Source organism: Globicephala melas, chromosome 8 (genome assembly GCF_963455315.2).
Source record: "Globicephala melas chromosome 8, mGloMel1.2, whole genome shotgun sequence".
NCBI classification, from domain to species: domain Eukaryota; kingdom Metazoa; phylum Chordata; class Mammalia; order Artiodactyla; family Delphinidae; genus Globicephala; species Globicephala melas.
In genome coordinates, this window is record NC_083321.1 from 26,244,408 (window position 1) to 26,270,491 (window position 26,084).

Genomic DNA, 26,084 nt, shown 5'->3' on the forward strand with positions numbered 1-26,084 from the left:
CTGTAGGCTTTGTCGACCACGCTCACCCCCTCCTGTTCATACTTTTTAAAGCAGTGAGGCGAGGTAGACAGCGTGTGTCACAGTACAGTAAAAGGGGGGAAGATCTAAACACCAAAAGATAAGTTAATCACAATAAGTGAGGTTTGGGGGGGGAAAAAGTTAAGCTTGCCACTTTCAAAGTCCCAGAAAGGCTGAGAAGTGAGTAGAGAGGGGGTCTGACTGGGAAGCTTTGAGGGAGAGAGTGAAGGATAAAGGGGTAACCAAAGAGTTGGGTTCTGGGGGCCTTCGGGCAACTGGGGTGGTGAAATTCTTGAAGGAAGGAGTAATGGCTCCGAAGCCCTCCCAGTAGGCCCCAGCCTGCACCCTCAGGCACCCTGAAGTTCCAAGGTCCCCTTTGCCTCACATCTAAACTTCAGGTATAAGTCCTCTCCCCCTCCCCCCCACCCTACCCCCCAGCTCTTGGCCTCTACTCCTAACCCAGCTGTTTCTCTTGTTCTCCCCTCTTCCTTTCCCTGGTTTTTGATATTTTTTCAAAATGGGGCCCCAACTTGTCAGATCCTTTCTCCATATCTCCCAAGCCAGGCCAGGGCAGCCACTAGCAAACCGTGGGGACTTCTGCAGGATAGGCTGCTGGAAATGTGGGTGTAAGTCTGGGATTTAGGGTTTTATGGCAGTTTGAGACCTAGATGCATTTTTTTTTTCTTTCTTTCTGAGAGTGTGGATCAGAGAGCCCATGGGCCTATGCATTTGAGCCACAGTTTGACATACCTTTCTCTCCTTCTGGTTTGTCTTAGGGCGAAGACTTTAACTAGGGGTGTGCAGATGTGTGAGACCTTTTATTGTGAGAGTGGACAGACATCCCAGATTTCAGGCAAGTTCTACGTTGGCTGCTTTGGGTTCCAAAATCTGAAAGAGTCAGAATGCTCGCTCATTGTTGTTCAGATAGAAGAAAAAATTCAAAATCAGGTCATCGATTCTCCTGATTAAAGGGTTAACTACTAAGAGATTTGGGGGGAACAGATTGGGAATATTGGAGTATTTGTAGCCCAAAGGGTAGATTTTGCATGCACTGGAGGGCAGGGCTGGATGACTCTTCCATCGCTGCAACCGACTGAGTGGATCATTTCCTTAAAGAGGGGGCTTTCTCCTGTCCTGGCTCCAGGACATCCTCTGTAGGGAGGTAGGCCTACCTGGTGCTGGCCCATGATTAATGCCTATATTCTTGCTAACAGAGCCCCATATTCGAGCCCCGTGGGATACCGCGGCCCCCAGCCTGCGCCAGCATGCAGAACAGTAAGTGCCTCTGGTCTTCTTGGACTTGGGGCTGGGGAGGTGCAGACCCGCGCGCGGGTCGGGGGAGGGCATGGAGCCTCACGGAGTCCGCGCTGGCCAGACCGCGGGCGCGAGGCCGAGGGACCCGAAGCAGCTGCTCCTCTCTCCTAGCCCGGCAACCCGAGAGGGGAGGCCGTTTGCTCTGTTCTCCCTCCTGGAAGAACAGGGGCTGAGCCCCTCAGAACAGCCCGCAAGAGTTTGCGAAGCTGCGGTAGAGAAACCCCATCCCCCCAAATCCTGTAACTCACACCCCCTCCCCGCCCCTGCCCGGGCTCTGACCCCAGAGAGGGGGGCTGGGCTGAGCAGGGCGGGGCGGAGGCTTCCAGTCGCAGCGCGAGAAGGAGGCCCCTTGGGTTTAGCGAAGACTGAATGTCTCCGCCGTCCGGGGTGGGGGCTCCCCTCCCCCAGTCACTCTAAGGGCAGCTCCTCCCCTCCCCACCCTGGCTAGGGCCCTGGAAGGCCAGCGGAGCGGGGCACCCAGGCCTGCGGTGGGGTGGAGGTGGTACACTGGCACCATGGGACTGTTACAGGGCGCCGGCGAGAGCAGGTTTACTAGGTCTGGGAAGAGAGTGAGGATGGAGCCCAGGAGGTGGAGAAGCCCTGCCCCGATAGCTGCTGTGTGTGTCCTGGTCATTCCGGCCCGCTGTGCCTTTGATTCCCAGGCTCTTGCACTTCCCATTCTCCCTCTGCCTAGGCCCTTTGGGCCCCCAGCCCACTTTCCTGCTCGGTCCGTGAGTGCTGGTGTGTGGCAGGACGAATCTGGAGACCGGGCCTGGGAGCGTGGAGGCCCAGCGAAACTAGGCCAGGGTTGAGGTGCGGAGTCTGGACGCGGTTTAAGGGCCCAGCTATATGGAGTGCCCGAAGGCCTAAGCCTTCTAGAAACCTTCCCTTGCCGAACTGCAGACTGAGGAGGGTCCCCAGCGCCTGATCCATCTGTCCTGGAACCGCTAGTCGTCCCCTGGTGCTTCCGCGGCTGATGGGCGTAAAGCGCAGGAGTGGGCGCAAAGGTGGCGAGCTTTAAGGCGGATTAGTTGTGCAGAAACCTGCCAGGCCCTGGGACTCGGCCTGGTAGGAACCCTCCTTGGCGAGGCTTAGGCTTCTGTCCACCCTTCCTGGCTGCTGGGTTCTCCCCCTACAGCACAGGGTCCCCAGCCGCAGGCTCTCGGGAGGGCCGGCCCCCGGCGCCCGGCGCTGTGGGTTTGCCGCTGCGGCCTGGCTGGCGGGCCCCGAGGGGCGCGCGGGGTCGCGGGCCGGCCTGCAGGGCTTTGTGCCGCTCGCTCCCGGGTGTGCGCGAGGCGCAGAGCATCCAAATTGACACCATATGTTTTCCTATTAGATGCTTCGCGGTCGAATTCTAGGCGCATAATCATCGCCACTGGGCGAGAGCGCCAGCCGTCCCTAGGGAAGGGACACAATGATTGAGGCTTAACCTCTGAAGGGGAACTTATAGCTGCGCTTCCTCGCTGCCATTTCGATGCTGGCAGAGGCGACCTGGCCCTGGGCGAGCACCTGCCGGCGGTCGCTGTGGAGGTGGCGGGCAGGTTGTTTTTTGCAATGCGGGGAGAAGGAGGGAGGTCTAGGGTTAGGCGGCCTCACACGCCTTGGCATTCCTAGATTGGGACCTGCTCAGGCAGCGCGTGAAGTTTAGAAAGTCTTTCTCGATCTTTCTCTGGGGCAGCCTTTCTTTTTCCTGGAAGGCTCCCTTTGCCCAAAGGGGAGGCTCCGAATCTGGAGGAGTAGAAGCTCTTTCGAGGCAAAGGAAGGCAATAAAGGGAGTTTAGGAGAAAACCGTAAGCGCGATCTAGGGCTTGCTCTGTTGGAGAAACGGTGTCCCTGCGATGGCCCTGCTCACGCTGGGCCCGGCCGGAGCCTAGATACCCCAAAAGCCTGTCACTTCTCATCGAGTTGAGGCTCCAGCACCCCCCTCAGTGAGGGCCCCCCCCTGCCCCAAGCCTTCGGCTACCCTGAAAACGCGGCTCCCCTCGAAGGGGAAACGAGTGCAGTTCAATCTCGTCTGAGTGATCTACAAATAGGGACGGAAAGGGTCGTTTTATCACGGTCCCGTTTGTCGTGACGATGCAATTTCCCGGAGCGGAGCACTGTCACAAAGTGACAAGGCTGCCACAAGCGCCCCGACTGATCTTTTCAATTAGCCTTCCATGCATGATCCGGAGCGACTTCCGCCTATTTCCAGAAATTAAGCTCAAACTTGACGTGCAGCTAGTTTTATTTTAAAGACAAATGTCAGAGAGGCTCATCATATTTTCCCCCCTCTTCTATATTTGGAGCTTATTTATTGCTAAGAAGCTCAGCTTTCTGGAGTCAATTTATCAGAGGCTCCAAGGAGAAGAGAGGAGAGGAGAGCTGAGCGGGGAGCCACATCTTCTCCTGGAAGGGCTGCTCTCTAGAGTCGGGGCTGCAGGTTGGAGATTTTTAAGGAAGTGGGAATTGGCAATTGGCTTTATTTGTGTGTCTGTGGTTTCTGGGGAGGGGCTACAGAGGTGCTAACTCCCTGTTCCCTATGATTAGACAATGGGGTGAGGTTGTGAGATAACCAGATAAAGGAGGGATGGGGGAAACTGCGGTGTGGTCTTTTCCTTTTCTTTTCACTTTTTGATTTTTGCTAATATCTGTCCTTGGCTGTGGGGAGGGCCGAGTTTAGCAGCAGAGCTGTGGCCGGTGCGAACAGACTCCCAGATCTCCGCCCCACTGCAGCAGCCAGCCTACTTTGTGGCTGGAGCCGATCTGGGGCTCTGAGGCTTGAGGAAGCCTTCAGTGGAGGTGCTGAAACCCAGGTTGTGATTCATTAGCCATGGATTTGCTCTTCTGGTTCTTCTCTACTCCCTCCCCTTTTCTTCTCCTTTTTTTTTTTTTTTTTTTTTTAAATCCCAGTGCTTGTGTGTTGCCTTCACCAGAGTTTGGAGTGTGACAACAAACGTTTCTGGACTCTAGTGTCTGAGGGAGCACTGGAGAGCTATAGGATTTGCTATCACAGTTCTAACAATGCAGAGACCTTGGAGATTCAGTGTGGGTTCTGTAGGACTCGTGGTTTTTCTTGACACTCAGAGGGGATCTTTGGGAGGATATTTTTTGAGCTGATGATTTGCACCTTGCGGGTTCAGAGACTGGCTGGGGTGTTTATGGAGGCAGCGGTGGGCTGGGGGCTCTGCTGGAGTGAAGGCGGTAGTGAGGTGTGTGTGCTCTTGCTGGTCGGTGTGTGTCTGCATGGTGCTTCTGCAGTCTGGTGGGCAGGAGCTCGGCTGTGTTTGGGCTGGGCTGCCCGATGCCAGGAATGGCTGCGAGGTCCCGTTGTCATTTCTGATCGATAGCAGGGACCTGATCGCTGAGGTTGGCCAGGGTTGGCAGGGAGCTGAGGATGCATTGTGGTTGTCTTTTCTTTCTTCTTCCTTTTCTTCTTTCTCCCTCTTCTTCTCTTCCTCCTTCTCTTCTTCCTCCACCTCCTCGTTCTCTTTACTCTTCTTCCTCTCCTCTCCGCTCTGCTCTGCTCTCCTCTCCCTTTCCTCAGGTCACAGCGGAGTGAATCAGCTCGGTGGTGTCTTTGTCAACGGGCGGCCACTGCCGGACTCCACCCGGCAGAAGATCGTAGAGCTAGCTCACAGCGGGGCCCGGCCGTGCGACATTTCCCGAATTCTGCAGGTGATCCTCCCGGCGCCGCCCCACTCGCCGCGCCCCCCGCGGCCCTCCACTCTCAACGCCCTCTCTCCATTTCTTACTGTAAAGGCTGCTAATTATGGACCCACCTACCCTCACCCCCACTCCAGTCCCCACCCCACTCCCCTGCCTTCCGCTTTCCCCTTTCCTTCCACCATCCTTCCCGATCTCTTCCAACCTGGGTCAGTCACGTAAGACAATTCATCTGCTTAAGAAAAAAATTGGGTGTGAATCCGAAAAAAAAACAAAACCTTTCTTTTTTCATTTGGCAAAAACATTCATTGTGGTAACAGTTTATGAACTATAATAAAATGACTTATGTAAATCCACATAATCTCATTCCCCTCTCCCTCATCCCATGCTTACCTCAGGGTTTGAGATACTTGTTTGATTTCTTCGTATTTATGAAAAATATATATATTGATTTTAAAAGACGAATGCTATTTACCTCCCTCCCTAACTCACATTTACTCAATTGGGCATATTTTTAAAGGAATGATAACTAAAAATTCAGTCTCTATTTCCCCTTCACTCATTACAGCTTAACAGCACTTTAAGCAAGGTCAGCACAAAACAATCTGACTTCGTTTTGATGCATCTTCAAGCAGCATTTATTTACAAAAACAGTTTTTAAAACTTTGAAATTAGTTTTTTTTTTAGTTCAAACGGTTTGAAAGTATCATCCTATTTGTAGTTTTTAGGGCTACAAATGTAATTTTAAGAAAAAAGCTCTCTACAGTAAGTTCTCATACCATTGAAGGTATATTTTTGTGTTATAGACCCATGCAGATGCAAAAGTCCAAGTGCTGGACAATCAAAACGTAAGCTTGTCATTGTTTAATGCATACTTAAACAATTTTATTTTTGTCTTGAAATTATTAATAATGTGGTTTTCTGTCCACTTCCCCTATGCAGGTGTCCAACGGATGTGTGAGTAAAATTCTGGGCAGGTATTACGAGACTGGCTCCATCAGACCCAGGGCAATCGGTGGTAGTAAACCGAGAGTAGCGACTCCAGAAGTTGTAAGCAAAATAGCCCAGTATAAGCGGGAGTGCCCGTCCATCTTTGCTTGGGAAATCCGAGACAGATTACTGTCCGAGGGGGTCTGTACCAACGATAACATACCAAGTGTAAGTTCACTGAGAACATTCCCTCTCCCTGCCCTAAGCTCACACTCTTCCCTCTTTACCATCACTTTCTTGACCTCCCCCTGCTCCTCTCCCTGCCAGTGTCTTTCTCTCTTTCTCTCCTCCGTGCTCCACAATTTGTCTCCTCTGTACCTGGGGGTCTTGAGAGGAGCACCCTGACCTTTTTTTTGACCTTCTGGAAAATGGAAGTCAAATGTGGGGGGTTATGCACCTCACTTGCATGTGGCAAAGTAGAGAGCGGAGGCACCTGGAGAAAGGCACTGGAATCTAGAAGGAAAATGCAAATGAAAACCAGATTTGAGCTTCCGCCAAATCTACCTGTTTGAACCTTCTTTCAGGCATCAAACATCCATTTCTGCCCTAATATAAAACAAATAAAAGTGAAAGAAAGCTCTAGGCCAAGTCTCAATATTTTGGGGGGGAAGTCTTTAACAACAAAAAAGCAGCCATGTGAGTTAGGTCAACAGAGACAGTGCGCAACAGTGAAGGACCCCTCCCTAGTCTTTCAACTCTCTACACAACTGAGTTTCTATGCCCAAAGCGATGGCTGGCATTCTTTCCACGATGTCTCTGCAAATCCACCCACTGTCCTAGGATGGCTGGGAATTTTTTTTTTAATGTATTAAGGGTCATTCTTTAAGCGGTGGGAGTGCTGAGATGGGGACTTAGGGCAACTGTGTCTTCAGGAGACTCTACCATTTGGTTTGATCTTGATTTGATTTGCAGGTGTCATCAATAAACAGAGTTCTTCGCAACCTGGCTAGCGAAAAGCAACAGATGGGTGCAGACGGCATGTATGATAAACTAAGGATGTTGAACGGGCAGACCGGAAGCTGGGGCACCCGCCCGGGTTGGTATCCGGGGACATCGGTGCCAGGGCAACCTACTCAAGGTAAAAACCCAAACACCCATCCTCAATTTCTCCATATATGCAGCCCCTTGCCCATCCTCTTCTCCAACTTTTTCCCTCTCCGGGCTTTTGTGCCTAGAGAATGTAGTGGAGAAACTCTTCAAAGGCTTGGGACATATCGACTTGCGCTGTATCTAGGTGGTGTTTGTTGAACTATCTGGTTGGCCTGGGAATTCGAGGGTTGTGTATGTTAGGTAGTATGAATGTGGCTGGTGTGTGTGTGTGTGTGTGTGTGCGTGTGTGTGCATATGTTCGCTCGAGTGTGTGTTATGGGCAGGAGTATGTGCGTGTGTGTATGAGCTAGCTGCGTGGTGCCCTATTCAAATGTGCCATTAAAATGCACGGAGAGCCCCCTTGCTGTAGAAGTGTGACAAGTTAACACACTGACAGACTGCAAGATAAACATAATTGTATCGTTTTGCTTCTTGCCGTAATTGACAAATTATGTGACTAGGAGTAGGGTGTGTATGAGAGGGTGAGCACTGAGATGCAGGGCCAAGTTGAGGATGGGGCATTGGAAGTGGTGGCTTTCCCAACTAAACAACCCTACCCTCTCTGCTCTGACCCCTTCCACCCTTTGGGCCCCCAGTTCTCACTCTTTGTGGGTGGCGACTGCGTAGAAGGGTGGGGTGAGGATACTGTGAACCGGACTTTGGTGTGCCGGGAGCGACTCTGGGGCTGGGAGGAAAGATAGGATCTGGACCGTCCTTGCACCTGTGAGAAGGGATGGAAGAAGAGGAGCAGATGGGGGTGGGGTCTGGTCTGTTGGCTCTCCCCCTCCCCTACACACACCGGAGGTAGCTTGGTCAGGAATAGGAAACAGTTTACTCCGAAGATTAATCGGTATTTGTTGTCCTCGTGACAAGGAGATAATATGCGGGATAATGGGACGTGGCGTCTCACTCCCCGGAGCACGAGGAAGCCTGGGGGCTCCCGGCCTGGGAGGCGGCGAGGGGAAGCTGACTGGGCTGCCCTCGCATCCGTGCGCTCTCGGACCCGCTCTAGGTGCCCTGCGCCTCCACCGAGCCGGGCTAGAGAAGGGAAAATCGGTAACAGTATGCGAAATATCTGGTACAAAGGATGCTTCTGTCACTCGCAAGAATTTGTTACGGGAACAATCCTGTCGCTCTGTAATTGCTCATTAGAGAACGTTTTGTTTCTCATTAAGGCGACATGAATAAGCGTCTAGTTGAAGGAGACAGCTGTAGAAATGTTCCACAAGAGACCTCTGGACACGATTCGGCACCGATTGCCAATTAGACATGTCAGTTTTAAGAGCAGAAAACAATATAGGACGGACACTGGGAAGATAGGGAGCAAAGCGCTGGCTCGGTGTTTCCCAGCGCGGCCGCTCGGCCGGCCGAGGCCTCCCGACGCGCAGGGCCCCGGCTCCCCCGGGCGACCCGCCCGCTCCCTCGCCGGATCGGGCCGAACCGCGGCCTCCCAGGGTGCGAGGCTGCACCCGAGGAGGCGCTGCCTCCGCCCTGACCGCAGGCCCCGGCCCCCTCCGGCTTCTGGTGAGGACGAGGGAGTGACCACCACACCCTCACCTGACCCTTGAAACCGTAGGCTTCCCACCTGCGCACACCGGGCACACCCAAGTGACGCGCTCCCGTTGCCTTCCCCGGCTCCCCGCAGTCTGCGGTCCCGGTGACCCCACCCCGCCGAGTCTGGCCGGCGGGTGCGAGAGGTCTCGGGGAGGGCATGGGACACAGTGGCCGGGCCTGGGAGGGCTGAGCCCTGGGCGCGAGGGCTCACGTTTGCCCGGGGCCTGGAACAAGGACACCCGCTCCTCCTCCCCGGAGCCCGGACCGGACCGAAGCCGAGAGCAGCAGCTTCGCCCGCCCCTCTGCTGTCACCAGAGGTGGCGCCCGATTGGGGCGGCTTTTCGTCGCGGGGAGCGTGAGGGCGGGAAGCGAGAGCCTAACCGCAAGGACCTGGTGGTGACCGTTGGGGCAGGAGGTGGCGCTAGTTCAGGAGCTTTGAACTTTCAGGCGCCGAGTTGCCAGAGCCTTCTGGCTCCCCAACTGCCAGTTCCCCCTTCACTCCACAGAAAACCCACGCCAGTGCCTGGTCCCCACCGCGTGGCGAGGACGGTCGCGCCAGGCGAGCGCAGAGTCCCGGGCGTGGGGACCACCGGGCGCCGGCGGCCGGCTGACGTGCCGGGAATCCTCGGTTCTCTTGGCGCTAAGAAGGCCCCCCTCCCTCCCTCCCTCGCCCCCTTTGCCGGCCCAGGAAGCCGGTTTGCGGTTTTAAAGAGCCCATTACTCCGAAAGCATAAGGCGAGGTTAGGTCTCAGAGGGAGACAAATCTGGTTTCCATCTGATCAACGCCATGCGGCGGTGAATAAAATTGTGCCGACTTGGGCTGACAACAAGAAGAGACAACTCTATCCAGCCCCGATTCTCCAGCGCTTTGGTGGTTTTAGGGATCACAGAGACACTTTTTCTTATCTCCTCCCGCCCCCCCCCCCCCGCCACCAGCCCCGTAATACCCAGGCCCTCTATAGGATTTAGTCAGTCTCTTTTTCAACAGATGCTACAATGTTTTGATCCGCGCTCCAGAGCTGAAAAGGTGCCGCAACCGGGTTGCTATCTTTTCTTGCTTGTTTTCCGCATCACTGATTAAGACACTAAGAAACTAAGGAATGATTTTATTTCCCAGCGTCTTTTTTTTTTTTTTTTCTTTCTCTCCTCTCCTTCTTCCAGGAAACAAATCCTATCCCGAGCGTCAGATGGTCCTGGGGCTGGGATAATGGGAGACGCTTTCACTCGCCTTCTCGCGGATTAGGCTGGAAGGTGGACGGCGCCCATTGAAGGCCCCTTCTTTGCGCTCAGAGGGGGCGCCTTTTAAAGAAGATATCTTAATTGTCTGCCACTTAGGTTTATCATGTGGGGAATTCGAGATCCAACTTCCAGTTCTATTTTGCTAAAAGCTTTAAGAGTGGAAGGTAAATCCACTAAAGAAAAAAAGGGGGGCACCCAGTCTAAGAGTGACCTCTCCGGCACTGCCTCGCTGCGAACAGTTGCTATTTTTAAAGGAGCAAACAAACTTTCAATGGAGCACGCTCGCTCTTCAGGGTCTTGGAGGGATCCTGCAGCCACGGGTTTCTCCTGAACCGCCTCTAATTCCACGGCTGTTTTTATTTTCCCCCTCAAAGAGGTTTAAAATCGAGCTCTCCTCATCCTCGTTGACTTTCCTCCTCTTAAATGTCAGTTCAAGTCAGCGCTGCACCTCCGTTGCTGAGAGAGAGAGAGAGAGAGAGAGTGTGTGTGCAGGGGGGAGGGAGGAAGAAAGGGAGAGGGAGAGCGTGCGCAAATGTCCATGTTTTAAAATTAGGAAAACGTCAGCGAAGCAAACGGGAGCTGAGAATGCTATCTGCGGGGGTCTTCTGAGGCAGACCCGGGTAGCTTTGTTTGGCGAGATCGAATGTGCCAGAAAAAGGACTGGGGTGGGGCCTCCTAGAAGGCGTGAGTGACCACCCCCGCGAGATGGGATTGTGTTCTCAGCACTCCCTTCCCTAAACCTCTGATGATCGCAGGTTTTTGTTTGTGCTTTCGCAAAGCAATGACTGATGGGCCTTTCTAGTTGGCCCAAAAAGTCTATTTCTAAAGTCTTCCTCATTGACCGAATCCGAAAATAAAAGGGGGTCTTCATTTCATTCCCTGAAAAACACTTTGAAAAGTCACCCGGAAACTCGGGGCAGTAAATTAGCACAGACACTGGTGCCGGCACACGTGAGTGAGCGGCTCTCCCTCAGCTAAGTAGCCCTCCCCGACCCCCAGCTTTCTGATGGAGCGCAAGACGACCCAAAGCAGAGCCACGGCCCATTTACTAATAGTCTCTCCCTTATCTCCCTTTTTCTCTTTCTCTCCCCGTCTCCTTCGACCCTCTTGTCTCTTTTTCCTCTCAGCACTCTTTTCTGTCCTTCTTATACCTTTCTGGCCTCTGTCTCTGTGGAGCCCTCTTTTTTCCTCCACCTTTCCATGCCCCTCCTCTCTCCTACTCCTCCAAACCCCTCCACCAGGCCTCCACCCCCTCCTCTCCTGTCTCCCTCCCCCGTGGTCTCCATCCTCCCTGCCTCCCCGGCTCACTTCCTCCCCCCCAACCCGTGCCCCGGACCTCATCCACCGGCCCTGCCTCCCCCCCACCCCCTGCCCTGGCCTCCCATCCACCCTCCAACCCCCAGCTAAGCGCCCTAAATAGCATGGAGACGCCTGCTCTTGGGACAGTGATTAATGATAGCAGAGCAGAGGGGTTAACACACTTCACTGAAAAGTCTGTTGACTGGGCTTCTTGTAACACAATGTGGCCCGCTGCACGCCTCAAGAGAATCCTTTTGTTGTCCGCACTCATTGTGGCCTCAAAATTCTGCCCACGAAAGTTTGCCAACGCTCCTGCCCCAGGAGTTTAATAGTTTCCCTTACTCGCGGGGCATTGTGCGGCGCTGAAAGGCAGCCCCTCGCTATTCAAGTGTTGGTGGTCATCTCAATAGATCTCCAAGGGCCCATATGGTGGCCAGTACTGATGAATCCGCCTGTTTAAATGGGGGAGAAAGTTGGGGTTTTAAAACATTTCAAAGTTCCTGAAAAGATCCCACTAGATCCTGTCACAATTCCCTGAACTCTTTGAAGGCACTGCCTATTGTCTCCTGATTATAAATGATATTCCTGGCCAAGTCTATTCCCACCAAGGCGCCCCTAGAGGCCCCTCCCCCACGGGCCAAGTTTCTAGGATGGGGGGGCCAGCCCCTGTGGTGTCCCTTGGGGGCCTCAGGACCCAAGACCAAGGACCCAGCCAGCAGGTAGTGGCCCTAGAGGCCCAGCCAGGGCTGAGTCCTTCCCTTGCCAGGCCGTGCCTTCTCCTGCAACGCGCACGAGGAGACAGCTAGCCTACTTGCACGTCTTGCCCTCCAAGCAGCGAAGGAAAATAAAACTTTCCCCTGTTTAATGATAGAAATTACATTAAAAGTGGTGGAAATGCCCTAATTAAAAATGTACCACTTAAATGATATGCCAAGGATTCAGCTGCAGCATAGCATGTTTAGCTAGTTAGTGAACTCTCTACTATTTCTTTTTTAAAATTACACGTTAAAAATTTAAAAGAAATCTTACTTTTCTCTGGTGCAACACATTACAAAGAATGGACAGTCCTTTTATCTAAATATAAAATTCCATTTTCAGCAATTATAGCCTGTTCTTGGTGATGATATAATTACAGCTGTGCTCGTAATAGGTGTCAAGGCAAAGCGCACTCATACAATAGTTGAATAAAACTGCAGAACAATGCAAGCACTTCTAAATTCACAACCTTTAAAATGAAATTGACTGTGCAGAATTCAAATAAAAACTAGATAAATATTTTTTTAAAGATTACAAGCTTGGTTTGGTTTCTTAATAGCATTTTCTACAAACCTATCAACATCTAATTGATTAGATAGGAATTACTGATCATAGATCAGCTGAAATCTTGAACATCACTCTTCTATTTTCCCAACACAGCCATAGGTAAATAAATTCTCTAAGGAAAGGGAACTGGGCGAGGCATTTGCAGGGTCAAGGTTAGTTATAAAAGATCATTTTAATTGGAAACTTCAGCACTTGTTTTGTCATTCAAAGGAATGCCATTCCCAAAGTATCAAAATTGTGCAGTCTCATCTTGATAAAAACAGAAAGAAAATGGTGGTCAGGTAACATATGTCACTAATGTCTTTTATTAAAAGAAGGCGGACAGTTACCTTGGGAACGTTTTGGTGAGACTTTCAGATGAGACTGCTTTTGGAGTTTATGGCTGTAGGACGCCCCTTTTGGAGACCACAGGTTATTCCAAATTTCTCTTACTGTCCTATTCTTTTTGTTCCAGATGGCTGCCAGCAACAGGAAGGAGGGGGAGAGAATACCAACTCCATCAGTTCCAATGGAGAAGATTCAGATGAGGCCCAAATGCGACTTCAGCTGAAGCGGAAGCTGCAAAGAAATAGAACATCCTTTACCCAAGAGCAAATTGAGGCCCTGGAGAAAGGTGATGGAGTTTTTCAAAGTAGAGAAGCAGTAAATCAAAGTAAATGCCACATCTTCAGTACAAAGAGCTAAATTTAGCCAAGGCCCTTGCACGGAGGCCTGAAAAGGTTTCTTTTTTCTTTCTGTCCTTTTTTTTTCTTTTCCTGGGCATCTTTTCAGTGTGTGTGTGTATTTTCTTTCTTCTTTTCATGTACCAGTGATTCACAGATGAAAAGTCTGACTTCTCATGAAGAAACAATGATGATTTGGCTAATTCAGGCCACAGAAGAATGAATGTCATTTCAAAGAGAATAGAACTTGGTTCTGATGGGATAGTTCTTCCAAGTACAATGAATCTACTAGTAGTAGCATTTTAAAGGGAATTGGTTGGAGGTGACAGAAGTCGGGAGGTGGAAACCAGATTGATCCAGGGTTTGGTTGACACGTTTTGTATAGTTCTGGCACAACACAGAAGAATGCAACTTACTCTTTCAGAGTTTGAGAGAACCCATTATCCAGATGTGTTTGCCCGAGAAAGACTAGCGGCCAAAATAGATCTACCTGAAGCGAGAATACAGGTACCCAGGGACCGTGTGTTCATGTTTTGTGATTCATACCTTTTGCCTTTTCTAGAGACACGGGTGCGTCTAAGGAACACCATTTGTTTGTATAAACAGCAACAGATTCAGTTTGCTAAATGCTTTGCGCCACTCGGCTCTCGGGGCTGGGGGGAGGGGGACAGTGGACGCCTCTCGGGGCTGGGGGAGGAGGACAGTGGACGCCTCTCGGGGCTGGGGGGAGGAGGACAGTGGACGCCTCTCAGGGCTGGGGGAGGAGGACAGTGGACGTGTCTGGGATGGGGTGGAGCTGGGAGTAGGCTCAGGGCTAACCTGTTCCATCTGATTTCCAGGTCTGGTTTTCTAATCGAAGAGCCAAATGGAGAAGAGAAGAAAAGCTGAGGAATCAGAGAAGACAGGCCAGCAACACACCTAGTCATATTCCGATCAGCAGTAGTTTCAGCACCAGTGTCTACCAACCAATCCCACAACCCACCACGCCTGGTAATTGGAAATATTAGTACTAACAAATGTGTTTCAACCTGTTGGCCCTTGGCTCTGACTCTCACAATGACTGTCTGTTGTGTCCTCTCCCTGCAGTTTCCTCCTTCACGTCTGGCTCCATGTTGGGCCGAACAGACACAGCCCTCACAAACACATACAGTGCTTTGCCGCCCATGCCCAGCTTCACCATGGCAAATAACCTGCCTATGCAAGTAAGTGAGGCTGGCGGCTGCCTGCTTAACGGGTCCCTGGGAGAAGAAGTGAGGAATGGGTTGGGGCCTGCAGACCTCACTGGCCCTATGTGTACCCTTGGGAGCCTTTCCCAATATAGTGATTGGCTTGATCAGTCAAGTCTGAGATGAAAACCGTCAATCGAGTCTTTTAGCTGATTGATTAATTGATTCATGCCTTTAATAAAATAAAAACCTGATGTGCCGTCAAGTTAATTTTTGCTCACAGGGAATGTTGGTTTCATAATGTTGGGTGAGAATGGGGCATGTTTTGGGGACCAGAAACTTGTACCAGAAAATGAAAATAATGTTGGCAAATTATTAGATAGTAAGAGGTTAGTATATATGACACTTGGGTTTATATTCATGTGTTCATATTAATAAGTGTATAGTCTTTATGTGCCCTGTGGTTGTTATTTAGGATGTTTCTGATAAACTAGTGAGGACGAAAAAAAGGACCAGAATTGGGATTCATATTTGCATAGTGCGATACACTTAACATAGAGGAAAGCTAGTTTTCCTTCTGTATCTTAGAAGAAAAAAAGGAATAGAAGGCATCTGCTAGAAATTTCGTGTGTCTTTGCTGTGAACGATGTGATGGGGTGGTGGCGTTCCCAGCTGCCTGGAAAGGCTGATGCTATTTGCTTGGTGTAACAACCTGCTCCTACTCTCAATTCCGTCCCAAATATTTACCAGCCCTTACGTGTGCTGGGCCCTGTACTAGGTTAACCCTTTATGATGGAAGTTGTCTAAGGCAGGTAGGGTGTACTAGAACTTTGGAACTAGAGGGATTCTTGATGGGGAAAAATAATTGGTCTTCTGGTGGGCCTTCCGCAGTGACTTCCCCAGGACTCCTGCCCTATTTGTGCAGCAATTAGAGATGCCAGATAGTGTGAGCGTGAGCCCCTGATGGAAACAAATTTGGGGTTGCACACATCGTTTGTTCTCCACTGAACATCTGCTGGATTTCTAGCCCAAATCACACCAAAATAAGTGTTTCCCAGTCTTTAGACTTAATACAGGAGCAGCTAGATAAGCAACTTCAGAGGAATTATTCACACGTCTATTTTTATTGCATCTTGATATTATTGGCCGTAGAGCAATTAATGTAAATTAAGGGATTAACAGCCCATTAGTTGTGGTTGCTACGACTGCCTTGGAATTTTCTAGAAGTCAGAGTTGCCTGGAGGAAGTCATTTTGGGAATTAGAAGCAAATGCAAGCTGAAATTCTGGCAGGCCCTGAAGGCCTGCTTGCCTCTTTGAACCCGATGTTAGCAGTCATCCTCAGACTCTAATAAGGCCACAGAGTCTTGTTCAGTTTTGTAAATTGTAGCAACATCTAGGTTTCTATGAAGATAAAAAAATGTGTATATGAGAAAACATTTAGAAACAATGAAATAGATGCTGCTATTCTGTTAGAGTTGTTTCCACTTAGACTGGTGTGGGTCAATTTATTTCAAATGCTGACTTTTAAAAATTATACAACTTATAATTCAAATCATATATATATATTTATAAAGCATAAATAAAATTAAAATATCAACAATTCTACCATTCAGAGAAAATTACTCTTTGAATTTTGGAGGCGGGTGAGGGCTGGCCAGTCTGTCCATCAGTTTATCCTGTTGACCAAAACCTTCAACCATTTTACAAAGGGTGGGTGTCCTCCTCCGAACCTTCTCTAATGTATCACCCTCTCTGAGGATGTGGATCTTGGAATGTTAAACATTTCTATAGTTTGCAGATCAGAGCAGTACTATCATCTCCCCTGTTCCTGACAGTATGCTTCTCTTAATTCATCTCAAGCCTGCTGCCCCAGCATAGCCCCATGAGAGCTCAGGAGGTGTTTTGCCTCAGCCTTGTGTATTTATTTAGTCAAGATAAAGGTTTATCTTTTCAATACCATGATTCTAAACACTTCGAGGGTAGCAGCACAATTTTGTGGATAAAACCTAATCTCAGTTTTGGTGTCTGTAAGAAAGTCACAGCTAATTCTCCGGATGGGGCTAGGTATTTACTGACACTTCTGACTACTTTAACCTGAGATCATCACTGATCTGCCTCTTCAAGAATCTTGAAATCTGTAAGTCCAACCATGAAAGGCTTTCAGGGTCCCTAAACTAAACTTTACAGAGAGTTCCTGCCACTGTCCTCTGCCTCACAGCTTGAGATACAGGGTTTGAGGCGTGGAGGTGTCGCTGGATTCCCAAATGGATTGAATTTGCAAGAGAGGGGGTGTGTCTTTATGGAAGTCCTCATGTTATAGTTTGTCTAAAGGTGCCAGCGGAGGTCCAAGATGAAAATGGACAAAAATCCTATTAATGTTATGGGTAGTGCCAACCGTCTAGCTGGACAATGAATGGTCTGAATTTTTGGTACTTCAAAAAGTTTGGTGTGTAGGCAACTTTGCTCCCGCAGTGGACAACGGAAGGACTGGGTGGAAGCCCGATCTTAGTGTTACCACGTGGAATTCAGGCGCTCTACTTGCGGGTATCTAAGGATCAGACTTGTTGGCAGAGTTCCTGGGGGCGGGGGGGAGGGAGCTGGGGGTGTGGCTATGCAAAGTGTCTCTCACTAACCACAAGTTTGCCTTTCTCCTCCCAGCCCCCAGTCCCCAGCCAGACCTCTGCGTACTCCTGCATGCTGCCCACCAGCCCTTCGGTGAACGGGCGGAGTTATGACACCTACACCCCCCCACATATGCAGACACACATGAACAGTCAGCCAATGGGCACCTCGGGCACCACTTCCACAGGTGAGCCGCTGCCCTCCGCAGGCTGCACAGAGGTGGCCTTTGCAGCTTCTTTTGCCAGGTGATCTCCCTTCACTCAAAGTTTACCTAAAAAGAACCTCCTGGCCTTGTGTGATGGTGTATTTAACTCTCTGTTGCTCGCTTCCTTGGGGAAGACTGATTAAAAGGGGAATTCAGTCAAGCTAGTTAGTAACTTGATGCCATACTGACAAAAAAAGAAGTTGTTTTTCCTGAATTTGATTGCAGAAGCTGTATATGAAGACAAGGCCTGAAAACGTAGCTTTTCCAAGGAGAAATTATTATATTAGCCAAAGTTTAACAGTGAAGGCCTCCTGAGTTTATTGGAAGACTTCTCACTTCCCTCCTAGTTCCTCTATGCCTTTCATTGCAACTGAAGAAGTACCACTCTGGTTTTCCAGGATGGTTTTGTTGCTAAAGTTCCAAACATACAAACAAATGGAGTTGTTTTTTTGGTGGGGGGAGCGTGGGGGCCTTTGGGATTCAGTAGATGTGTGTAAACATGCTTTCTGGTTTCTGAAGGTGCTACTTTTGTTTATAGGACTTGAAAAGTTTTTTCTTTTTTAGATTCAGTTAAATGTTAGAAAGTACTAGAGATTTTTTTTTAACCTATAAATTCGTACTCCATGCCTGTCTCTTGAAGGGAATATCTACATGGCTATTTCTTTCACCCACTTCTAGGACTCATTTCCCCTGGTGTGTCAGTTCCAGTTCAAGTTCCTGGAAGTGAACCTGATATGTCTCAATACTGGCCAAGATTACAGTAAAAAAAAACAAACAATCAAAAAACAAACAAACAAAAGGAAAGGATATATTGTGTTAATTCAGTCAATGACTATGTGGACACAGCAGTTGGACGTTCAGGAAGGAAAGAAAAATGGCTGTTAGAAGCACTTCAGTACTGCAATTGTGTCCTGTGTTGAACCACTGGGGAATGGACTTGAAACAAGGACCTTTGTATACAGAAGGCACGATATCAGTTGGAACAAATCTTCATTTTGGTATCCAAACTTTTATTCATTTTGGTGTATTATTTGTAAATGGGCATTTGTATGTTATAATGAAAAAAAGAACAACGTAGACTGGATGGATGTTTGATCTCTGTTGGTCATGAAGTTGTTTTAAAAAAAAGGAAATCATGATCAACAAGCTTTGCCACGAATTTGAGTTTTATCAAGATATATCGAATACTTCTACCCATCTGTTCATAGTTTATGGACTGATGTTCCACGTTTGTATCATTCCTTTGCATATACTTAAACCTGGAACAACATGCACTAGATTTATGTAAGAAATATCTGTTGGTTTTCCAAAGGTTGTTAACAGATGAAGTTTATGTGCAAAAAAAGGGTAAGATATAAATTCAAGGAAGAAAAAAGTTGATAGCTAAAAGGTAGAGTGTGTCTTCGATATAATCCAATTTGTTTTATGTCAAAATGTAAGTATTTGTCTTCCCTAGAAATCCTCAGAATGATTTCTATAATAAAGTTAATTTCATTTATATTTGACAAGAATACTCTATAGATGTTTTATACACATTTTCATGCAATCATAAGTTTCTTCTTTGGCCAGCAAAAGTTAATTGTTCTTAGATATAGTTGTATTACTGTTCACAGTCCAATCATTTTGTGCATCTAGAATTCATTCCTAATCAATTAAAAGTGCTTGCAAGAGTTTTAAACTTAAGTGTTTTGAAGTTGTTCACAACTACATATCAAAATTAACCATTGTTGATTGTAAAAACCATGCCAAAGCCTTTGTATTTCCTTTATTATACTATTTTCTTTTTAACCTTATAGTGTGGTGTTACAAATTTTGTTTCCTTGTTAGATTAACATTCTAAACGAATGGTTGCTTTCATACATACTCTATTTTAAATCCCAATGATCCTTAAAGAAATAATTCTTATAGGTGTCATAAATCGCAAATGTGTTAGAAAGAAATTCCACTTAAAGCTGTGTGTAGACCTGTGCCCATTTATACCCAGAGTACATATACAAAATGGTAGCATTTCCCAGTTAGCTGTTTAATTCAGAAGCTCAAAGTCGAGAAATAATTTAAAAATGCAACAACCTATTAACTAGGAATTGTCTTTTGAATTAGGGCTGGCATTTTCAATCTGGGCAGATTTCCATTGTCAGCGTCTCAACAGCGATTTCACTGAACTATATTCAAAAGTAGGTTTCTTATACAAGACTCCCTGAAAGCTGTTGCCTTTCTCCAATAGGCCCTCTCCCTTTTCTGTCTCCCTCCCCTTTGCACAAGGGGCATCACTTCCCATTGAACCACTACAGCTGTTCCCATTTGAATCTCGCTTTCTGTGCGGCTGTGGATGGGTGGAGGCTGGAGGGGGGATGTTGCATGTCAAGGAATAATGAGCACAGACACATCAACAGACAACAACAAAGCGGACTGTGACTGGCCGGTGGGAGTTAAAGGCCTTCAGTCATTGGCAGCTTAAGCCAAACATTCCCAAATCTATGAAGCAGGGCCCATTGTTGGTCAGTTGTTATTTGCAATGAAGCACAGATCTGATCATGTTTAAAGTGGCGGCACGCAGGGCAGGAGTGCTTGAGCCCAAGCAAAGGATGGAAAAAAATAAGCCTTTGTTGGGTGAGAAAGGCCTGTCTGAGACTTTTATTTCTGTCTGTTCTGTGTAACATATAAGTCAATATGGATAAGTTTCTTCTGCAAGCTTCAGTCAAAGGCTGGGGGGCTGGCGACCTAGATTAAATGCCTCACAGGCAAAACCCTCTGGGGACAAAGACACACTTCCGCTGAATTGTACTCTGCTCCTTTTTTGTTTTGTTTTAAATCCCCAAAGGCAAATGATCAGAAATAGAGAAATTAATTGGAGGCTTTAAAAAATAACCTTCTAGTTTAACATCTACTATTTTCTAGTTAAAGAATTACTTGTGAAAAGATAATTGTCTGGCATGCTGTATATTAATATTCCACCAGAGTTGCCTGCACACTGAGACATGCTGACTGCAGTTTTTATACGTGTGCATGTAGTTTGATTGACTGTGAGCCTGCGCTGCACGCGTGCACACTTCTGCGGCAGTGTGCGCACGTACGCACTATTGGTAGAGTCGCCCGTGCAGATATTTCTACCTCCTAACGTTTTGCAGCCTACATTCCTTGAGGGACATGTGCCCAGGGAACTGTCAGAGGAAGGCTATGTGTGAGTGTGTGTGACAGCCGCTGGCTGGCTCACTTCTTCCCTGCAAGAAGGGACGGTTTCCAAGTGGCTCTGATTTGGGCCAGCGTCAGGCAGCCGGTCCTGGCCCACGGCTCTGTTGTGCAGAGAGCAGAGACTTTGGAGCACCGGGTGTGGCATTTGGGTGCAGGAGCTGAGGCCGGGAGGAGGGGAGTGCTGTGGCCGCAGAGGAGAGCTGCCTGTGTGCACTTAGGCACGTACACGTGTCCTCTGAGGGTCAGGCTTGCCAGGGCGCGGTGGCTCAGCACCCTGGTTTAGTCTGAAGCGGCCACTCAGCTGCAGATGCCCTCTGATCCAGCAGGATGGGTCAGCTGCCTTGCCTTCTGCCTCGTGCCCTCACCCTAGGGAGACGAGCTGTCCTTTTGAATGGAGCTCCAGGCATGCCCTTGGGGACAGCACGGCAGATACCGTGTGGAAGCACTGCCCCGAGGTGGCCTTCTACTCATTCTTGAACTAATTCTTGTTTATTTATTGATAGGTATATTTATATATTTATGAATGGGAACTCTTCAGGGATGCTTTGACGCCATCTTCCAGGATGGTGGCCATCTATTTGTGATGTCCTTGGTAGACTCGTGAGACTTACAGCCTATGATTTTTCTCCAAACTTGACTGACTTAGGGAGACCAGGTGAACAGAATTCGAGCTGAAGGTTGAGTAAGAAACATTCAAATTACTCCAAGTAAACAAATGCGTTTTACTATAATGAATTCCCGGAATATCCCTCCTCCCCGCCCCAAAGCTGTGCCCCCTCTTGAATGGGAAGCAGCTGCTTCTTGACGTGGCTCACATAGTCATTTCTTCCTCCTTTAAAAAAAAATCATAACGAGGCTTCCTAGGAGTCATTCATACAGTATTATTCTAAGATTCAGCTTTGTTTGGTGAATGTTTGTCATCTTAGAATGCTGTCCATATTCTTCTTTTTGCTCTGGGCTTTAATGTTAACGAGATTTTTTTTTTTTTTTTAAAGGGTTTTCTTCTATGTATAACGCTTGGCTCACCAAGGCCAAACACAAATTCTTCCCTTTTCTGTTCCTCAAGAATAAACCTCATCTGTTTTTTATTATTGATAAAAAAAATTTTTTTTTTTTGTCTCGGTTCTGAAAGACTTCACTGCTCAGTTTTGAAGTTCAAAGTGTAAATAGGGTTAGAATTGCTTAAATTTGGTGGTGTTAATGGTGACTATCTTTGGAAAGCATTAACATGATGCTTTAGAAATGACATTCATAATGGGCTTAAACAAATGAATAGGGCTTTCCCCCTACTTTTGCTTTGTATGCGCATTCGTGTGTTGATTCTTTAAAAGATAGGGAATTGATTGCAGTGTTGCTTCCTCTTGAAGTAGTTTTATTTTGTCTAGTGTTAGTATTTGCAGGTCCTGGAGGTGGAGATAAAGAATAAATGGAAGAGAGAGGTGGAAATTGGTGGCTACTATAAAGAAATTCGGAAGGTCTTAGAACCCCAGCACCTGAGCAGACTCTAGCAGTCAAAATATTTACCTCATGTTAAAGAAAGGCAAATCTAGCGTAAGAAATGAATACCATAGAGGGTTTAGAAGTTTTAGAAACATTTAAAAGATATGAGGACGTTTCAAACACTGTTTGGCATTGTTACTTAAAATCTTTGAGACAAGCTGATAATTGAAAAAGAAATCTGTCAACAGAGTGTATATTTTATAATATACCAAAATGGTCTGTATACCTACAGTAGCATTATTGAGGACCAGTATTTTTATGTAGTAAGTTATTAGCATATGGACAATTGATGTTTCCAGAAGGAAAGAAAACACATTTTTAGAGTGGGTTTTTATCAGTGCAAAACAAAAATATACATCCCTCTCCAGTAGCTTGTTTTTTACAAAGCTTGCCTAGTGAATCAGACCCACAAAGTACCTGAATCTGATTTTTGGAAAGGCCAGGTACTATTATTGTTCAAAATGCACTTTCACTGAGTTTTAAAAGTTTCTTTTATATTTAAAATAAGGGTTCAAATATGCACATTCAATTTTTATAGTATTTATTTGCAAAGCATATACTAAATAGTAATTGGCTGTTAATCTTATAGACATGGTAGCTAGGGTAGTAAATCGATGACCTACTAAGTATTTTTGACAAGCAATTTTCATATCCGATGACCTCACATTTCCTTTTCAGTGTCAAATGCTATGTAATTCTTCCGTTGTGTGTTTGTATAAAACGAATCACAACACGGTGAGAAAAAGGTTAGCCTTATTAAAATAATAACCCAACTAAAATATTCACTTGAGCTAATTCAGATTGTTCATAATGCTTTCAAAGGACATAGCAAAGCTTTTGTGGAGTATTTGCATATTATTTATTATCTATGGACTAAACTGATTTTTTGAAGTTGCTTTACATTTTAAAAGCACCTTTGCTTAATATGAAAGCCCTTTAATTTTAACTGACAGATCAATTCTTAAACTTTATTTTGAAAAGAAAATGGGGAAGAATTTGTGTCTTTTGAATTAAAAGAAGTGAAAAAAATAAACCAGACATTCTAAAAAAATAGAAGAAGAAACCTGATTTTTAGTACTAATGAAATAGCAGGTGACAAAATAGTTGTCTTTTTGATTTTGATCACAAAAAATAAACTGGTAGTGACAGGATATGATGGAGAGATTTGACATCCTGTCATTGATTCAATTATTCTAATTCTGAATAAAAGCTGTATACAGTATGTGTTTATGCTACAGTGGGTTTTTTTTAAGTGACTGACATTCATCATATCGGTTAGACAGTTTTAAAAACCTAGGCTTTGTTTTCCGCAATGTTGTCAAGAACAAATAAAGTATAATTTGTGGTATATTAAAAGCAAACTGCTCAAAAATGCTAGATATAACTGCTTCAAGATAGGCTAATATATTTGGAAATGTATCTTGAAAATTCAGTTTCTCCTAACAGATGTTAAACAGCTTTTTTTAAAAACTGAGACTCAAGTTACTTTTCTAACTTTTACTTTTTGTCTACTATTTGTCAAAAGCTTTGAGAATATGGAACTATGATTCAAAAAACTAGTATTTCATATGAAAACGAGTTCAATATATCCGCAAAGCCATGTTTATATTGTTATAACTGTACACACCTACCAATGTTCATAATTAACAAAGGGTTTTACCTGATGCAATGGAAATCTGAGTTAGCTTTTTTATACTTTGTCTCAGACCGATGTTTTGTAAAAATCTCTCACCAAGCTTCAATACATGTTTTTCCCCAGTATCCTAGCATGAATGTAGCTGTCGGTTTGAATTTCAATCCTGAATTATGTCTATTGACATAATTTCACAGTGCAGACTTTAATTGTTTCAACAGAGACCATCTACTTCTTTGTCTAAGTTTTCTATCACTCAAGTTCTTTATATTTATTAACTACTAGGGCAGACTAATTATTTTTAATGGAGTCTTAATCCCAAAATACTATCTTGTTTTCATCAATTTCATAACAGGATGCATAAATGCAAATTCATTTTATTTTAGTCTTCATATATTAGCAAACAAATTTTTTCATTTCTTAAAAAAACCTTAGCATTTTTGGTAGGAGGTGTCTTTTTCAGAAATGAAGAGAAAATACGTTTTTCATATATAATTTTGAATTTCATAATGTTTTATATGCTACCTGCTGTAACATGCACTTTACCATGACCTGAGTGCCTTAAACACACATACACTAATGACCACTGTAAGGCATCTTGATTTGCTTTTATTTAAAAATAAAATTATTGGGGCTTCCCTGGTGGCGCAGTGGTTGAGAGTCCGCCTGCCGATGCAGGGGACACGGGTTCGTGCCCCGGTCCGGGAAGATCCCACATGTCACGGAGCAGCTGGGCCCGTGAGCCATGGCCGCTGAGCCTGCGCGTCCGGAGCCTGTGCTCGGCAACGGGAGAGGCCACAGCAGTGAGAGGCCCACGTACCGCAAAAAAAAAAAATAAAATTATCTATTTTCTCTAGATATAGCATAAAACAAAATTTAAAGTGAAAGTATTTCTGCTGTACTATTTCTGTATAGAAAGTTGGTTAAAATAACAAAGAACGGTGGCCTCATTTTGCAATCCTAACTGTTTTTCAAGGATTGGAGGTCAAATCGTTAAGAAAAATATTTACATAAGCTATTAGCAATCATAATTAGAGTGTCATATAATTCTGCATCAACCACTAAGGAGGAATCACTAGAAGTCCAGGTGCTTCTTGCCTCGGGCCGTCATGCCACAGCCTGGGCCCAGCAGCTTGGCGGATTCTGCCAGATCCTGTTTGCTCGAGCGGCTCACTGTGTCTGACAAGTCTGGAGGCAAATGCAGTCGCTATGGCAGAAGATTTCAGGGGAAGGAAAGAAAGAAGAAAAGAAATAATTAATTTTGCTTTTGCTAGCACACTTCAGAATACAATATTATGCTCTGTTGATCAGCATTTAGTCTTGCATATAAAATTCCTGCTAAAACAGTTCTTCAGACTGAAGCCCAATATAATCACATCCTATTTCTACTAGATTTTACAAATTGTAGCCATTACAGAAACTGGACCAGGAATCTTAGTGGCACATTTCCAGAGTCCAAACCTAAATGTATTAAGATTTTTCTTACTGAGGTAGAAGTGAAAACATGGAAGTGCATAAATAAAAGCATAATTGAAAAATATCACATAATAATGGCAGGGTTGTTTTTTGGCTTTTTTTTTTTTGGCTAGAGCTCCAAGATGGTATTATTTTTCAACTGAATGTAGCTTTTCAGCAATTATGGATTCCCACAAATGCTTGTTTCCCTTTGTCTATTAAGTTGACCTAATGATTTTTATTTTAAGGCTATACTTTCTTTAAGGAACTTACAATTTTCATAGACAAATGTCATATTGACATAATGAAAAAAATGATACCAATCAAAGGGTCAATATTTTTCAAACGCCCAGATAAGTCAGCCATAACATCTGCTATAGGTCTTGGTAGTTTCTGTGCATCATGTTGGGTCATGTTTTCAAACATACAGTGTAGCTTTGAACATCTCTCCATCCTAACTGTTTTTCTGCAGATACAGGTTGATTTAAGGAGAGCCAGTAACCAACCATCATTACAAAACAGTTACTGTAATTAGGGAGAAATATTCATATTTCAAAAGACCTTTTTGGTTTTCAAAAGGCTCTCTATCAAATTCCTTCAACTATCAGTGCTCCCAGACCACATGATTTGTTTCATAAAAATCCAAACTCAAAGGAACATGTTTCTTGCATGAGGCAGAGTGGGTGTGTGAGGCTAAAGGTAAGTAGGGCAGGATGGGGTCATCCCCTGATGACTAAGCAAAGCCTTGATGAGGTGAACTGGCCTGGAGACAACCTACCTGAAACCCTTCATTTGAAAACTCCCTTCAATATGAAAAAAAAAAAAATCAAGATGAAAAAGGGAAAAACCATTTTTTGGGGTCAAAATATTGTGATCCACCAGCATATGTTCTGGCTAGTTTCTTTCCTGATAAAAGGCTTGTTTATTGTCATGTAAACACAAGCTGTGTGCAAGGATCAAAACATTTTAAAACATTAAAAATAATTTATGAAAATATTCTTCCTTGATTTCAGTTTGCTGGTACAAGTATATCTAGGATGAAAGACACTATTATATAGATATGTGATCAACAAAGATGTCAGAAAGGTCCAGAAAAGCTATAATATCCATACAGTAATATAAATATAGTATTATTCATTTGTATGCTTAGCACCCAGCCTGTCACTTAAGTCATTAA

At 46.0% G+C, this 26,084-nt stretch overlaps 2 protein-coding genes across 9 annotated transcripts in view; one reads left to right on the top strand and one right to left on the bottom strand.

The window, feature by feature from the left end:
* The first annotated feature begins 792 nt into the window (after window positions 1-792).
* On the top strand, window positions 793-18,920 carry PAX6 (paired box 6). Of its 8 annotated transcripts, none has more exons than XM_060303379.2 (12): window positions 793-871; window positions 1,233-1,293; window positions 4,859-4,989; window positions 5,784-5,825; window positions 5,920-6,135; window positions 6,880-7,045; window positions 12,926-13,084; window positions 13,558-13,640; window positions 13,973-14,123; window positions 14,220-14,335; window positions 16,959-17,109; window positions 17,806-18,920. In XM_060303379.2, the coding sequence occupies exons 2-12, from the start codon at window positions 1,284-1,286 to the stop codon at window positions 17,889-17,891; spliced, it is 1,311 nt and encodes a 436-aa protein (XP_060159362.1). In that variant the 5' UTR covers window positions 793-871; window positions 1,233-1,283; the 3' UTR covers window positions 17,892-18,920. The 8 variants fall into 8 exon arrangements, with proteins under 8 accessions (XP_060159362.1, XP_030720667.1, XP_030720666.1 ...); XM_030864807.3 differs by having other exon boundaries at window positions 5,920-5,934; XM_030864806.3 differs by lacking the exon at window positions 5,784-5,825.
* Window positions 18,801-26,084, bottom strand: part of ELP4 (elongator acetyltransferase complex subunit 4) — a 247,936-nt gene continuing 240,652 nt past the window's right edge. Inside the window, exon 10 of the mRNA XM_030864809.2 lies at window positions 18,801-24,659. Coding sequence (XP_030720669.1) covers window positions 24,528-24,659 — 132 coding nt within the window. The 3' untranslated portion in view covers window positions 18,801-24,527. The remainder of the gene's footprint in view (window positions 24,660-26,084) is intronic.

What these genes read in the sequence shown, in the direction of transcription:
- PAX6 (XM_060303377.1), top strand. Translation starts at nt 3,574, where the DNA reads ATGTCAGAGAGGCTCATCATATTTTCCCCCCTCTTCTATATTTGGAGC. An exon ending in TACCTGAAGCGAGAATACAG is followed by an intron (nt 13,641 to 13,972) that starts GTACCCAGGGAC and finishes TCTGATTTCCAG; the next exon opens with GTCTGGTTTTCTAATCGAAG. An exon ending in CAAATAACCTGCCTATGCAA is followed by an intron (nt 14,336 to 16,958) that starts GTAAGTGAGGCT and finishes TTCTCCTCCCAG; the next exon opens with CCCCCAGTCCCCAGCCAGAC.